This window comes from Mustela putorius, unplaced genomic scaffold (genome assembly GCF_011764305.1).
Source record: "Mustela putorius furo isolate JIRA1106 unplaced genomic scaffold, ASM1176430v1.1 tig00000166_pilon_pilon_pilon, whole genome shotgun sequence".
In the NCBI taxonomy this organism is placed as follows: Eukaryota; Metazoa; Chordata; class Mammalia; order Carnivora; family Mustelidae; genus Mustela; species Mustela putorius.
Window position 1 is genome coordinate 5,091,701 of NW_025421301.1, and position 17,266 is coordinate 5,108,966.

The 17,266-nt window shown below is 39.9% G+C and overlaps 1 protein-coding gene across 5 annotated transcripts in view; it reads right to left on the minus strand.

Moving 5' to 3' along the window:
* Nucleotides 1-822: 822 nt before the first annotated feature.
* Nucleotides 823-17,266, minus strand: part of LOC101688264 (cytochrome b5 reductase 4) — a 96,913-nt gene continuing 80,469 nt past the window's right edge. For 4 of the 5 annotated variants that reach the window (XM_013046371.2, XM_013046370.2, XM_013046369.2 and 1 more), the window contains 3 exons: nucleotides 16,118-16,282; nucleotides 1,924-2,143; nucleotides 823-945 (listed from right to left, as the gene is read on the minus strand). In XM_013046371.2, coding sequence (XP_012901825.1) covers nucleotides 838-945; nucleotides 1,924-2,143; nucleotides 16,118-16,282 — 493 coding nt within the window. In that variant the 3' untranslated portion in view covers nucleotides 823-837. Of the gene's footprint in view, nucleotides 946-1,923; nucleotides 2,144-9,878; nucleotides 10,403-16,117; nucleotides 16,283-17,266 lie in introns of those variants that run through there. The other variant, XM_004773593.3, reaches the window with a different exon arrangement.

Here is a 17,266-nt window from a genome sequence, read left to right on the forward strand (position 1 = left end):
GACCAGAGTCTGGTTCATCTGGCTTATGAGTAGATACGGATCCAAACAGGCCAAGTTTATGGGCCAGAGGTGGTGGATCACAGAGGAAGTTGGAACCTCTGTCAGCACGACAAAGCTGAGCATTCTGAACACGGGAGGGCCTCGCATTCCTCTCAATTAATCACATTAAGGTAAAAAGTGAGAGTCCATAGCAATATCTTGATAGAACACAATGCTCTTACCTTGGACAAGTTTCTCTCCATTCTCTTTGTAGGCTCTAGAAGATGGAATGCTTCCCCCTAAAGGTCAGTGCCCTAATACTCACAAATTTTGAATATGTTACATTAAATGGCAAAAGACCTGGCAGCGGTAAGCAACAAATTTTACGACTGGGAGATTATTCTGGATTATATGGGTGGGCCCAGTTGAATCACAGGAGCCTTTCAAATCACCAAACTTTCTCCAGCTGGGGCAAAAGATGTAGTGGAAGGGAAATTGGGCAATATTCAAAGCCTGAGAGGGACTGGACCAGCCTGTGGCCATAGAGACAGCATGAGAAAGAACACAGGCAGCTTTTATAAGCAAAGACTTGTCCCCACCTGACAGCTGGGAACTGCATCCTACAACTGCAAGGAATTGAATTTGGCCAAAACCTTAATGAGCCTGGAAACACAGTTCTTTCCGAGAGCCCCCTGGGAAGAGTGTAGCCCAACAGACAACCTGATTTCAGCCATGCGAGGCCTTCAACAGAGGACCCAGCTGAGGCCCGTTATGCTCGGATTTCTCAACCATGAAACTGTTTTGGCAACAATAGAAAACTAATACATAAACCCATTTAAAAAAAATTTTTTTTATTTTTTATTTTTTTTTAGAACCAAGCAAGCAACCAGAATTCTTAAGCAAATGTGACTTTGAATACAATCCCCTTTCCTCATTGCCAACACGTGATGTAGGAGTCTTGGAGTCCTTTGATCAAAAAAAAAAAAAAAAAGTTACCATCTATACTCCCACCTATGCCCTTCAGTATATGGCTGTAGACAATGGAAGTCTGAAGCTCTATCTAGAGGATTTTCTTCTACATAGTCTCTGTTAGAAAACCCTGGAGTACAGAATGGGATTCAGTGAGATCAAGACTAACCAGGGTACCATCCTACCTAATCCAGTTGAGGGATGACAGGTGTGGAGAAGTCAGGTTGGAAAGGGAGATACCCAGACTGAATGGTTCTGAAGGGCCAAATAGGTGGAAGGTAGTCCCAGTGAATCCAAGAAATGCAAGAGAAGGGGACTTGGGGTGAGATGCTCATGGTGGGAGTTGAGTATGGGGGAGTTTGTGGAACATCCACAAGGCATCCAAGAGGTGCCTAGATATTGAAAAGTGAAGCTCAGTGATTCTCAATTAAAGACTACAATTTGGGCATGATTATTATATAGGTCCAGAAGATACTTATGGATTTCCTCTTGCTATAAAATACAGTAAGAGAGGGGATGAGTCAAGATGGTGGAGAAGTAGCAGGCTGAGACGACATCAGGTAGCAGTATATCAGCTAGATAGCTTATCAAACCATGCCGAACACCCACAAATCCAACAGGAAATCAAAGAGTAGAAGAGCAAAAGTTCTAGAAACAGAAAATCGACCACTTTCTGAAAGGTGGAGAAGTGAATCCAAAGCAACAGGAAGATAGACCGCAGGGGGAGGGGCCAGCTCCCAACAAGCAGCAGAGCAACGGAGCACAAAATCAGGACTTTTAAAAATCTGCTCCACTGAGGGACATAGCTCCAGAGGCTAAACTGGGGTGATGCCCATGCGGGGTCAGCGTGGCCTCAGGTCCCGTGGGGTCACAGAAGGATCGGGGGTGTCTGAGTGTTGCAGACCTCATAGGTATTAGAGCAGGGAAGCCAGCTACAGAGACAGAACGAGGAGCAAGCTCTCAACTCAGAGTTACCTTGAACTGTAATCCATGGCACAGGCCACTGCTCTGTGAGTGGGGTCCCCACAAGATCCGGGAAGAACCCCCGGAAGAGTTCAAGGATCTGCGGGGTTCAGAGACTCCAGGTGGAGCTGTGTGCCAGAAGCAGAGATGCTTGGTCACAGGCTGGGTAAGCTTGGAGTGCAGCCGGAGGCTTGGGAGATGAGAGTGATTGAGCACTTTTCTCCAAGCGCACCTGGAGGCCAGGGAGACAGGAGTGATTGAGCGCTTTTCTCTGAGGGTGCACTGCAGAGTGGGGCCCCGAACTCTCGGTTCCTCTGGGCCGGAGATTGGGAGACTGCCATTTTCATTCCTGTCCTCCGGAACTCTATGGAAAGCGTTCAGGGAACAAAAGCTCCCGAAAGTGAATGTGAGCGGATTACTCAGCCTGGCCCCTGGTAAGGGCGGTGCAATTCTGTCTTGGGCAGAGACACTTGAGAATCACTACAACAGGCCCCTCCCCCAGATGATCAACTAGAAATCCAGCCAAGACCAAGTTCACTTACCAAGGAGAACAGCGGAATTCCAGAGGAGGAGAAAGCAAAGCATGGAATTTCATGGCTTTCTCCCCATGATTCTTTAATCTTGCAAAGTTAATTAATTTTTTAAATTTTATTTTTTTTTCTTCTGCTAAATTTTTAAACTTTTACCCTTTCCTCTATTAACATTTTTAACTAGTTTATCTTAACAATACCTTTCATAAAAAAATAATAATCTTTTTGAAACTTCATTATTATAATCATATTTTATCCTTCATTTTATCTAACTTTATTTTTTATATACACATAGGGTTTTTTCTTCTAAAAAATTTGGAGTACAACTTCTAATAGATCAAAATACACCCTAAATCTAGCACTGGGCTTGTTCTAGTCTCCAGCCCAAGCAAATTCTCTCCACTTTCTTTTTCTTTCTCCCAACCAACTTACCTTATCAACTGCTTTTTTAGAAATTAAAAAAATTTTTTTTTCATCTTTATAGTCATATTCCATCCCCTCATTGTTTTTACCCTTATATATGTTTTTCATTCTTTAAAATTTTGGGAGGTAGTTTCTTCTAAGAGACCAAAATACTCCCAAAATTAAGTGGGTGACCCTGTTCCAATTACCTAATATATATACATATATTTTTTCTTTATTTGTATTCGTTTCTTAAATTTTTTTTTCTGAACTTTTTTTTACCCCCTTTTTTCCCCGATGATTTGGGGTCTCTTCTGATCTGGTTAAAGCACATTTTCCTGGGGTCTTTGCCACCCTTTTAGTATTTTATTTGTTCCTTCATATATTCTTATCTGGACAAAATGACAAGGCGGAAAAACTTACCACAAAAAAAAAGAACAAGAGGCAGTACCGAAGGCTAGGGACCTAATCAATACGGACATGGTAATATGTCAGTTCTAGAGTTCAGAATGATGATTCTCAAGGTTCTAGCCAGGCTTGAAAAAGGCATGGAAAATATTAGAGAAACGCTGTCTGGAGAAATAAAAGCTCTTTCTGGAGAAATAAAAGAACTAAAATCTAACTGAGTTGAAATTTAAAAAAGCAATTAGTGAGGTGCAATCAAAAATGGAAGCTCTTACTGCTAGGATAAATGGGGCAGAAGAAAGAATTAGTGACATAGAAGACCAAGTGACAGAGAATAAAGAAGCTGAGCAAAAGAGAGACAAACAGCTACTGGACCATGAGGGGAGAATTCAAGAGATAAATGACACCATAAGATGACACAACATAAGAATAATTGGGATTCCAGAAGAAGAAGAAAGAGAGAGGGGAGCAGAAGGTATATTGGAGAGAATTATTGTAGAGAATTTCCCTAATATGGCAAAGGGAACAAACATCCAAATCCAGGAGATGCAAAGAACACCCCTCAAAATCAATAAAAATAGGTCCACACCCCGTCACCTGATAGTAAAATTTACAAGTCTTAACGACAAAGACAAAATCCTGAAAGCAGTCCGGGAAAAGAAGTCTGTAACATATAAGGGTAAAAACATTAGACTGGCAGTGGACTTATCCATAGAGACCTGGCAGGCCAGAAAGAACTGGCATGAAATATTCAGAGCACTAAACAAGAAAACCATGCAGCCAAGAACACTATATCCAGCAGGCTATCATTGAAAATAAAAGGAGAGATAAAAAGCTTCCAGGACAAACAAAAACTGAAAGAATTTGCAAACACCAAACCAGCTCTACAGAAAATATTGAAAGGGGTCCTCTAAGCAAAGAGACACTAAAAGTAGTAGATCATAAAGGAACAGAGACAATATACAGTAACAGTCACCTTACAAGCAATACAATGGCACTAATTTCATATCTCTCAATAGTTACCCTGAATGTAAATGGGCTAAATGCCCCCAATCAAAAGACACAGGGTATCAGAATGGATAAAAAAACAAAACCTATCAATATGCTGCCTACAAGAAACTCATTTTAGACCCAAAGACACCTCCAGAATTAAAGTAGGGGGTGGAAAACAATTTACTGTGCTAATGGACATCAGAAGAAAGCTGGGGTGGCAATCCTTATATCAGATCAATTAGATTTTAATCAAATCAATTAGACTATAATAAGAGATGAGGAAGGAAACTATATCATACTCAAAGAGTCTGTCCAACAAGAAGATCTAACAATTTTAAATATCTATGCCACTAACATGGGAGCAGCCAACTATATATATAAACCAATTAATAACAAAATCAAAGAAATACATGGACAATAATACAGTAATAGTAGGGGACTTTAACACTCCCCTCACTGAAATGGACTGTTCATCCAAGCAAAAGATCTACAAAGGCCTTAAGTGACACATTGGAGCAGATGGACATCACAGATATATTCAGAACATTTCATCCCAAAGCAACAGAATACACATTGTTCTCTAGTGCACATGGAACATTCTCCAGAATAGATCACACCCTGGGTCATAAATCAGGTCTCAACCGGTGTCAAAATATTGGGATCATTCCCTGCATATTTTCAGACCACAATGCTCTGAAGCTAGAACTCAATCACAAGAGGAAAGTTGGAAAGAACCCAAATACATGGAGACTAAACAGCATCCTTCTAAAGAATGAATGGGTCAACCAGGAAATTAAAGAAGAATTTAAAAAATTCATGGAAACAAATGATAATGAAAACACGACGATTCAAAATCTGTGGGACACAGCAAACGCTGTCCTGAGAGGAAAATATATAGCGATACAAGCCTTTCTCAAGAAACAAGAAAGGTCTCAAATACACACCCTAACCCTATACCTAAGGGAGCTGGAGAAAGAACAACAAGGAAAGCCTAAACCCAGCAGGAGAAGAGAAATAATAAAGATCAGAGCAGAAATCAATGAAATAGAAACAACAACAAAAAAAATAGAACAAATCAACGAAACTAGGAGCTGGTTCTTTGAAAGAATTAATAAGATTGATAAACCCCAGGCCAGACTTATCCAGAAGAAAAGGACCCAAATAGGGGCACCTGGGTGGCTCAGTGGGTTAAAGCCTCTGTCTTTGGCTCAGGTCATGATCCCAGGGTTCTGGGATCAAGCTCCTCATTGGGCTCTCTGCTCAGCAGGGAGCCTGCTTCCTCCTCTCTCTCTCTCTGCTTGCCTCTCTGCCTACTTGTGATTTCTGTCTGTCAAATAAATGAATAAAATCTTAAAAAAAAAAAAAAAAGAAAAGGACCCAAATAAATAAAATCATGAATGAAAGAGGAGAGATCACAACTAACACCAAAGAAATACAAACAATATAAGAACATATTACGAGCAACTCTGTGCCAACAAATTGGACAATCTGGAAGAAATGGATGCATTCCTAGAGACATATAAACTACCACACTGAACCAGAAAGAAAGAGAAAACCGGAACAGACTCATAACCAACCAGTAAGGAGATTGAAACAGTCATCAAAAATCTCCAAACAAGGGCACCTGGGTGGCTCAGTGGGTTAAGCCGCTGCCTTCGGCTCAGGTCATGATCTCAGGGTCCTGGGATCAAGTCCCGCATCAGGCTCTCTGCTCAGCAGGGAGCCTGCTTCCTCCTCTCTCTCTCTGCCTGCCTCTCTGTCTACTTGTGATTTCTCTCTGTCAAATAAATAAATAAAATCTTTAAAAAAAAAAAAATCTCCAAACAAAAGCCTCGGGCCAGACAGCTTCTCAGGGGAATTCTACCAAACATTTAAAGAATTAATTCCTATTCTCCTGAAACTGTTCCAAAAAATAGAAATGGAAGGAAAGCTTCCAAACTCATTTTATGAGGCCAGCATCATCTTGATCCCAAAACCAGACAAGGATCCCATCAAAAAAGAGAATTACAGACAAATATCCTTGATGAACACAGATGCAAAAATTCTCACCAAAATACTAGCCAACAGGATCCAATAGCATATTAAAAGGATTATTCACCACGACCAGGTGGGATTTATTCCAGGGCTGCAAGGTTGGTTCAACATCCACAAATCAATCAATGTGATACAATACATTAATAAAAGAAAGAACAGGAACCATATGATACTCTCAATAGATGCTGAAAAAGCATTTGACAAAGTACAGCATCCCTTCCTGATCACAACGCTTCAAAGTGTAGGGATAGAGGGCACATACCTCAATATTATCAAAGCCATCTCTGAAAAACTCACTGCAAATATCATTCTTAATGGAGAAAAACTGAGAGCTTTACCCCTAAGGTCAGGAACACGGCAGGGATGTCCATTATCACCACTGCTATTCAACATAGTACTAGAAGTTCTAGCCTCAGCAATCAGACAACAAAAAGAAATTAAAGGCATCCAGATCAGCAAAGAAGTCAAACTCTCACTCTTTGCAGATGTTATGATACTGTATGTGGAGATCCCAAAAGACTCCACTCCAAATCTGCTAGAACTTGTACAGGAATTCAGTAAAGTGTCAGGATATAAAATCAATGCACAGAAATCAGTTGCATTTCTTTACATCAACAAGACAGAAGAAAAAGAAATTAAGGAGTCAATCCCATTTACAATTGTACCCAAAACCATAAGATACCTAGGAATAAACCTAACCAAAGAGGCAAAGAATCTATACTCAGAAAACTATAAAGTACTCATGAAAGAAATTAAGGAAGACACAAAGAAATGGAAAACATGGATTGGAAGAACAAATATTGTGAAAATGTCTATGCAATCTACACATTTAATGCAATTCCTATCAAAATCCCATCCATTTTTTTCAAAGAAATGGAACAAATAACCCTAAAATTTATATGGAACCAGAAAAGACCTCAAATAGCCAAAGGAATATTGAAAAAGAAAGCCAAAGTTGGTGGCATCACAATTCCGGACTTCAAGCTCTATTGCAAAGCTGTCATCAAGACAGTATGGTACTGGCACAAAAACAGATACATAGATCAATGAAACAGAATAGAGAGCCCAGAAATAGACCCTTAACTCTATGGTCAACTAATCTTCTACAAAGCAGGAAAGAATGTCCAATGGAAAAAAGACAGCCTCTTCAATAAATGGTGTTGGGAAAATTGGATGGCCACATGCAGAAAAATGAACTTGGACCATTTCCTTACACCACACATGAAAATAGACTTAAAATGGATGAAGGACCTCAATGTGCGAAAGGAATCCATTAAAATCCTTGAGGAGAACACAGGCAGCAACCTCTTCCACCCCAGCCACAGCAACTTCTTCCTAGGAACATCGCCAAAGGCAAGGGAAGCAAGAGCAAAAATGAACTATGGATTTCATCAAGATCAAAAGCTTTTGCACAGCAAAGGAAACAGTTAACAAAACCAAAAGACAACTGACAGAATGGGAGAAGATACTTGCAAACGACATATCAGATAAAGGGCTAGTATCCAAAATCTATAAAGAGCTTATCAAACTCAACACCCAAAGAACAAATAATCCAATCAAGAAATGGGCAGAAGACATGAGCAGACATTTCTGCAAAGAAGACATCCAGGTGGCCAGCAGACACATGCAAAAGTGCTCCACATCACTTGGCATCAGGGAAACGCAAAAGCACAATGAGATACCACCTCACACCAGTCAGAATGGCTAAACTTAACAAGTCAGGAAATGACAGATGCTGGCGAGGATGTGGGGAAAGGGGAACCCTCCTACACTGTTGGTGGGAATGCAAGCTGGTGCAACCACTCTGGAAAACAGCATGGAGGTTCCTCAAAATGTTGAAAATAGAACTGCCCTATGACCCAGCAATTGCACTACTGGGTATTTACCCTAAAGATACAAATGTAGTGATCCGAAGGGACACATGCACCCAAATGTTTATAGCAGTAATGTCCACAATAGCCAATCTATGGAGAAAAACTAGATGTCCATCAACAGATGAATGGATAAAGAAGATGTGGTATATATACACAATGGAATACTATGCAGCCATCAGAATGAAATCTTGCTATTTGCAACAACATGGATGGAACTAGAGGGTATTATGCTTAGCAAAATAAGTCAGTCGGAGAAAGACAACTATCATATGATCTCACTGATATGAGGAAGTGGAGATGCAACGTGGGGGGTTTGGGGGGTAGGAAAAGATTAAATGAAACAAGATGGGATCGGGAGGGAGACAAAACATAAGAAACTCTTAATGTCACAAAACAAACAGGGTGGCCAGGGGGAGGGAGGTAAGGAGAGGGTGGTGAGGTTATGGACTTTGGGGAAGGTATGTGCTATGGTGAGTACTGTGAAGTGTGTAAACCTGGTGATTCACTGACCTGTACCCCTGGGGCTAAAAATACATTATATGTTTATAAAAAAATTAAAAAATTTTTAAAAATACAGTAAGAGGAGGAATGAGGAAGAGATAAATATAGAGATAAAGGATTTTGTGAGCTCGAGGTGATTAGAAGAGGATTGAAGAGAAAAATGTTTATAAAAGATGAGAAAAATTTTGGCTGGGGTGGAAATGACTGATATATTCACTAATAAACTACAGAAAGGTTGTGCCCAGAGAGTTTATAATCTCTCTGAGGAGAAACAGGAGGTGGCAGGCAGGCAGAAGATATAGAATGTTCCCGTTAACCAGCAGAGAGCGCTGGCAGCCAGGACAACTGGGTCCCGCCAGGCTCAGGGAATGGCGGAGGCAGGTAGAATGGGCTGCAAGAGCAGGAGGCCAGGGAGATGGGTCCCTCAGCCACCAGAACACGTGCAGCCACATCAGCTGGGGGTTTGTCATTTCAGCAATGTTAATATTGTGTTCCTGGGGAGTACCTCATTCAGTGAAGATGTGGCTATTTGTAACATTTTCAGGGAAATTGGAGACACCTCCCACCGTCCCCTTTCTGGGAAAACCGGGCCACTGTACTGAGTAAGAGGGAAAAATCTCAGTTCCTGTAGCAGCCACTTATGCATTCAACAGTTTCCTCATGAAAAGCTCACAGTGACTTTTCTGGATGTCCTTTGCTAAATCCCAGTCTGGGAAGGTACTTGGAGGCTGCAGGCAGCATGGGGTAGGGAAGAGAATGAATTGCCTACACACCAGAGCACCGAAGGGCTCCCTGCTGAACTGCCAGGTGTGCAGGAAGCAGCCAGCCAGGGAAGGCAGCATTTAGGACACAGTGTGCCTCTGGATGGGCTCAGAGAGAATTACAGTTTAACCCATCCCCAAGCTCCAAATGATTATTTTAGGTCATGGGACCAGATGCCACTTTCATGATCTTTCCTGACACCTCTAATTTTGGCTAGGAATCAAAAGAGTTGTTAAGATTCTCTTCCACTCTCTGACACATCTAATTCAAAACCGCGTATGTGAGGTGTCTCCAGAATCTTCTATTGTTGCCTTTTAAATGCCCCTTAGACACAGAATGGATATTGCTGCATTCAAACACATTTCCACCACAAGAATTAAAAAGTACTAAGTATACTTTTATTCTACTCTGTATCAATGAGACACACACACACACACACACACACACAAATGTTTGGATCATTTGATAAGTTGTAACATTCCAAGTTTTAATAGTATTACAAGGACATAAATGATCATTTCCTGAGTTAACAGTGCAATGTAAAATTTAATCTGTATTGCTAAGAAGACATTTTACGGCATAGAAACATGATCAAAATGATCATTTACCTTATCATGTCATAAAACACAAGAGCTTACTGTAAAACAGTGATACACTTTAAATGGTAAGGAAATTTGTGACTCATCACAAAAGACTCCTGTATGGACTTGTTGCCATGATTGATTCCAGGTCAGAGATCAGTAGTAAAATAAGTTATGGTACAAAATAAAGTCAACAAGTCATCTATACGGAAGGAACATTTGATTTCATTGAAGAAACTGAAACCTGGATTCTAGTTGACCTTTTAGTATGTACAAAAATGTGCTCTTAAAAAACCCTAAGTAATCACAAATTTAGACAAAAACAGTTGAATAAAGGACAATGACAGCTTTTCATTATGCTGTAAAACTATGGATCTCATCTTTGGAAAAGTTCAGCTCATGCAGCAACCTGAAAAACAAATACAGAGTACATGTTTCTTTGGGAAAATGTTTAAAAATAAGTAAGATCAAAGTTTATCATCTTAACCATAGTATTTTTTTTTTCATTTTCCCTGCTTAGTATGTATTTTCTAGAAAAAAAACACAACACTTCTAAAAAAATTTATTATTTTTCAGTATCAACAAATATCTAGTCAGTGTTCAAATTTTTGATTATCTAATAAGTGCCATTATTTTTAAGTTTGTTTAATGCCAATTTAAGTCTACTCATTGTGACTGGCTGATGTCTTTTAGATACCTTTTGATCTACAGTATCCCTTCTCTCTCCCTGCTCTGCAATTTCTTTGTTGACAAAACCAGGTTTTTATGTGGCGAGCCTTCCAGAGTCTTCATTTTGCCTCATTTTTGTGGTGTACTTTAATAATATGTTCTGATGCCCTCTTTTCAAAATATATGTTCTGGGGTGCCTGGGTAGCTCAGTGGGTTAAGCCTCTGCCTTTGGCTCGGGTCATGATCTTGGGGTCCTGGGATCGAGCCCCGCATCGGGCTCTCTGTTGGGTGGGGAGTCTGCTTCCCCCCGCTGCCCTGCCTGCTGCTCTGCTTACTTGTGATCTGTCTCTCTCTCTGTCAAATAAATAAATAAATAACAAATTTTTAAAAACTTAAAAAAATATGTTCCTAAGTCCTCTTATTTCCCACAATTTAATACCCTGATCCAGAGGCTTGATTAAATACAGGTTCAATTCTTTTTTGATAAGACTACATCATAGGCGGTGTTTTTCCATCAGAAGGCACATAATACCTGACTGCTCTCTTTTTGGATGCTAACAACCATTGGTGATTTACGTATACATCCATTAATTCATTAGGAACAGAAGTTGGTGACACATACTACAATTCTTTCTTCATTTATCACCTAAGGAACTACAGAGAAAAACAAACTTCTGCAAATTTATTATGTAGTTACTCAGTAGGAGAGCTCATACAGAAAAGGCAAATAATGTATATTTTCCCCCTTTATTCACCAGTTTTCAAAGTAAGGAGCTGATCCCCCTGGCATTCTATCTTCATTCTCCCAAATTGAACAAGACAAGCAGAAATACTGCTCAAGTATATTATAATTCAACTTGTAAAACATATAAATAGAGACTGAAATCTTAGAAGTAGCTCTTTAAAATGCTGCTGGAAACAGAGAAAGACAACGACCATAGGGTTTCACTCATGTGGAGTTTAAGAAACAAAAAATGTACAAACAAACAAACAAGACCAAAAAAGAAAAAAAAAAAAAAGACTCTCGAATACAGAAAACAAACCAGGAGTTTCCAGTGGGGATGGATGACATAGATAAAGGGCTCAAGAGCCCACTTATTGTGATGAACACTGAGTAATCTATAGAAATACTGAATCATTATCATGTATGCATGAAACTAACATAACTATGTTATAAAAAAGAAAAAAAAGTTGCTGAAAATAAAAACATTTATTTAGTAATCACTGTATGTAGTCCCTGCGCTAATCATTTCACATGCCTAAGTATTATTTATTCCCTTGCACAGATAAGTGTACTAGCTTGGAAAGGCTGAATTGGCTCTACAACACCCACTTAGTGATTTCAAGATCACAGTAAGTGCTAGGGTTGGGACTCAGACTCAAGTTAGCAGCTTCTAGACATACACACATATTCAGACAAAGTAACAGTCTGGCACAGGAGCCATAGGACCAATGGGGTACAATAGTCAAGCCTCTGGCTGGCTGAACTCATCCAACCCTTCCAGCCATGCTCGCTGTCCCTCACTGGCTAGTGGCTTCATACTGGCCACGCCAGTCTTGTCTTTGGAATATCTGACTCCTCAGTGTGTCTGCTTGTTCCTCTACCTACCATACCCTTCTCCACTTCTTCTGACCGGCGACATTTTGGCCATCACTCAAAAAATGGGTCTTCCTCCTCTCTCTCCAATACATACCCCTAGGTAAAAGTAAATTGTCTCTTCCTGAATTTTCAGAACACTTTGTTTTTACCTCTTGTAAGAGTGTTTGTGATATTCTGAGTCCTATTTTACTTATCAGTGTGTGTATCTGTTTCTACCACTAGACAGTGTGGACCTTGAAAGCAGAGATGGTTTTATTTATCCATGTACTCTATAAGTGGGTACTGTGTAGATGAAAGCACATTAACTGAGCAAGTAGTTATCTTGCTCTTTATCTATATTACAGTAAGATCCGTTTCTGAGTCTTTCTCTGTTATCACATCATACAAATTTAACAAATTTTCACCAACATGGAGAGTATGTTTGATATGGTTACACATAAGTAGCAGACATGAGATTAACTTTGGAGGGCCTCAGGGAGGGGGCCTCAGAGTCATTTTTCAGGACAGCAAAAACTATGATAGAATAAGAGACCCAAGTAACTTCCAGGTAAGAGATACGCTGCATCCATTAAGATGGTTAAGGCGAGGAAGTCAAAGAAATGAGAGACCTAAATGAAATGCCACAAGGGAAGGTGCTATGAATTGCAGGTACAGGCAATCTTCAGAGATACTGTGGACTTGGTTCCACATGACTGCAATAAAGCAAATAGTGCCAAAATGGCAAGGCAAATGAATTTTTGTTTTCCAATGCATATCAAAGTTATCTCTGCACTACAGTCTAGTAAGTGTGCAGCAGCACTGTCGAAAAAAACAATGTACATGCTTTAATTTAAAAAATTCTCTCCTGCTAAAAACTGCTAGTCATCATCTGAGCTCTCGGCAAGCTGTAATCACTTATCACAGATCACTGTAACACACATAATAATAATGAAGAAGCGTGAAATATTATGAGAATTACCAAAACAGAGACACAAAGTGAGCAAATGCTGCTGGGAAAATAGCACTGACAGACATGCTCTCTGCAGGGTTGTCACCAACCTCCGATATGTTAAAAAAAAAAAAAAAAAAAAAAAAGGCAGTATCTGCGAAGCACAATCAAGTGAAGAGGAGCAATGAAACGAGATGTGCCTGTACTAATGTGAATCAGGCCACATTTCACAAGCAACTCCATGCAGCATGCTTGAAGGTGAGTAAAAGCAGGGGCCCATACATGACAATCAGTGACAGCCCCGAGCAATCCTAGGCAAGCCAGCTGGGGCAGCACAGAAAGATTAGCTCAGAGGTAAAGCTGAGAAACTAAAACTGGAGAATTATAGTCAATTTTAAAAATGTAGGTATATGAGGATCTTGGCTACCTTCTATTTAATTCCACACCCACCGAGGCTCCTGTGTGCAACGTAGTGGGGTAAGCCTTGCACACACGGCACAAGAATGAGAGGGAAAAGCCTGCAAATAGCCCATCATTCAGGGGAGAAAACAACCCACTTATTTAGGAGGCTGGACAAGGGATTCTTCCTCAGTCAGTTAACTGCATTAAATGGTCTTAAAGACAGTCTCTCTTTCAATGCTGAAGAGTTTATGATTCCCATCATGTAAAAGGATTATTATGCTGCAATCTATAAAGTAAGCCTTAAAATACATCTAAAATAGCAGTGCCAATAAAGTTGAAGAATGTATCTCTTAACCTTTTTCTTCTGGAAAATTACTTTACTTCAAATCATATAGTTAGTTTTCACTATAATTTTAATAGTTTTAACTCTAAAAGATTTAAAAAGTTTAAATTATAATATTTTAAAAAATTTAAATTGAGAGTGATTAAAGAACATTTTTCTGAAGGTATTAAAATCCACAAACACACTTAAATTTAATTAAAATACTTTTAAAATGTAACATGAAAAGAAACAGTTCTCTATGTCTTTATTTATTGAGGTTAGTCTTTTTCTTAATTAAAATTAAAAATAAGATAGCAAGAGAGGAAACTATCCAGAAAATGGTTGGTGTAGCCATATTTCAAAAACAAGGAAAAACCAGGCATTTAAGGCAGTCATATTTTAAAATCACCTAGACTGGGATGCCTGGGTGGCTCAGTTGGTTGGACAACAGCTTTCGGCTCAGGTCATGATCCTGGAGTTCCGGGATTGAGTCCTGCATCGGGCTCCCAGCTCCACAGGGAGTCTGCTTCTCCCTCTGACCTTCTCCTTGCTCATGCTCTCTCTCACTGTCTCTCTCTCAAATAAATAAATAAAATCTTAAAAAAAAATAAAATCACCTAGATACCTAATAGTAGCTACATTTAATGAATTATTTTAAAGTGTCATTTTATTTATTTATTTATTTATTTTTAATTTATTTTCAGCATAATAGTATTCATTATTTTTTTCACCACACCCAGTGCTCCATGCAATCCGTGCCCTCTATAATACCCAACCACCTGGTACCCCGACCTCCCACCCCCCCGCCACTTCAAAGCCCTCAGATTGTTTTTTAGAGTCCATAGTCTCTCATGGTTCACCTCCCCTTTCAATTTCCCCCAACTCCCTTCTCCTAACTCCCCATGCCCACCATGCTATTTGTTATGCTCCACTAATAAGTGAAACCATATGGTAATTGACTCTCTCTGCTTGACTGATTTCACTCAGCATAATCTCTTCCAGTCCCGTCCATGTTGCTACAAAAGTTGGGTATTCGTCCTTTCTGATGGAGGCATAATACTCCATAGTGTATATGGACCATATCTTCCTTATCCATTTGTCCATTGAAGGGCATCTTGGTTCTTTCCACAGTTTGGCGACCGTGGCCATTGCTGCTATAAACATTGGGGTACAGATGGCCCTTCTTTTCACTACATCTGTATCTTTGGGGGAAATACCCAGTAGTGCAATTGCAGGGTCATAGGGAAGCTCTATTTTTAATTTCTTGAGGAATCCCCACACTGTTCTCCAAAGAGGCTGCACCAACTTGCATTCCCACCAACAGTGTAAGAGGGTTCCCCTTTCTCCACATCCCCTCCAACACATGTTGTTTCCTGTCTTGTTAATTTTGGCCATCCTAACTGGTGTAAGGTAATATCTCAATGTGGTTTTAATTTGAATCTCCCTGATGATTTAAATCAGGGCAAGGTGATTTTCAAACAAGATGAACACCACCACTGATATTTCATTATGTAGACTCGACTCTTGGTCTTTGCTTATTTATGTTCTAGTCTCTCCTGTCTTGCTGTCTGGCTTTCAGTCACTGTAATTTACTAGCTTTTGCCCAGTTGCAGGGAATGAAAAAAAGCCAAAAGCTACAATGAGATGAACAATGCTTACTAATCACTCTACGTTCTGAAGCTGTGGTGTAAGAAGAGGTTGAATCCTATGTCCCACCTAAGGCTGTGGCACCAAACTCATGAGTATGTATCCATACTGCCTGTCCTTAGCAGAGATCTTCACTCCCATTTAACTCCACGCATAAACCTGGGCTCCAACTTCCCCCCTGCATGAAGGTTAAAAACTTTACTATTTTCTTAGGCTGTAACAGACTATTGCAGTGCCATTGTGTATGAATGGGAAGAACAGAGAGTTAAGTCAATTGCTTTTTATAAATGATATGCATTTCAGAGTTTTGGGAATTCTTTTTTTTTTTTTTTTAAAGATTTTTTTGTTTATTTGATGGACAGAGATCACAAGTAGGCAAAGAGGCAGGCAGAGAGAGAGGAGGAAGCAAGCTCCCCGCTGAGGAGAGAGCCCGATGCTGGGCTTGATCCAGCATCCTGGGAGCATTACCTGAGCTGAAGGCAGAGGCTTTAACCCACTGACCTACCCAGGCACCCCTAGTGTTGGGTATTCTTTTCCCTACTACAGTACTACTCACCTCATTCCTTGTTCTGTGAATGGTGTTGGTCCACAAATGCAGATGAGGACTTTGGATTTGTCTAAACTTCTTTTCAAAAATTCAGAAAGAAGAGCTGGTGAAATGTGTCCCCGCTTGCCATTCCATTCAGAAGTAGGTGCTGAGAGAACAAATTCAACATCAAATCTAGAGAAAAGAAACATTTTTTAAAAAAATCTATTATTTTAAACATATTATTAGCATGTTTCAAGTTCATGAAAATATTTTATTTTTCCCCCTTGAGAACAACTTAATGCAAGAAGAGTGATACACTTCTAAAAAAGCACTAGAATACATTGAAAGCAAAGACAACAAAAACATACAGGCAAATGCATATTTACTGAGGATTAGCTTTCACTACGGATAAGAAGAGTAGTCTGGCATTATTTACAGGATTCACTAGAAAGAGACTTCCAAGGGATCTCAGAGAACTCCACATTTCTATTAATAATCTGCTTGTATAACCATAAGAGACTCTTAATGTCACAAAACAAACTCAGGGGGGCCGGGGGGATCAGGGTAGGTAGAGGGTGGTAGGGTTATGGACATTGGGAAGGCATGTGCTACGGTGAGTGCTGTGAAGTGTGTAAACCTGGTGATTCACAGACCTGTACCACTGGGGCTAATAATATATTATCTCTATTAAAAAATAAAAAAATTTAAAAAATAATCTGCTTGTATAAATCATAGTACAGGGCGATTACCAATGACATGTGCATTTTAACACATAAGTGCATGTGCTATTAATGACCTGAACCTCTCCAATGAATTCCAGACTCAAGGGCCTATTTGACTTCTTACTATTGCTGTCAATCACTTCAACCTCAACTTATGACCTCCCTACCACACTCCTGATGTTATCCTTATGAGTGGTGCCATTGAACTTGGTTGCCAAAGCCAGGGATTTATTCTGGATACCTTTTCCTGCCTCACCCCTCATAGGCACACCCTCGCCAAGTCCTCGCTCCTAACCGTGTGTCTATCTGATTCTGTCTTCACATGCTGCCCATCCTCTTTCTTTCTGCCAATGTTCCTACCATGCCCCACTCTTCAGTTCTTAGCTCAAGCATCATTTCCACAGGGGGAAGCACTGCAGCCCATCAGTCCTTTGTTATATGTGGTGGAGACATG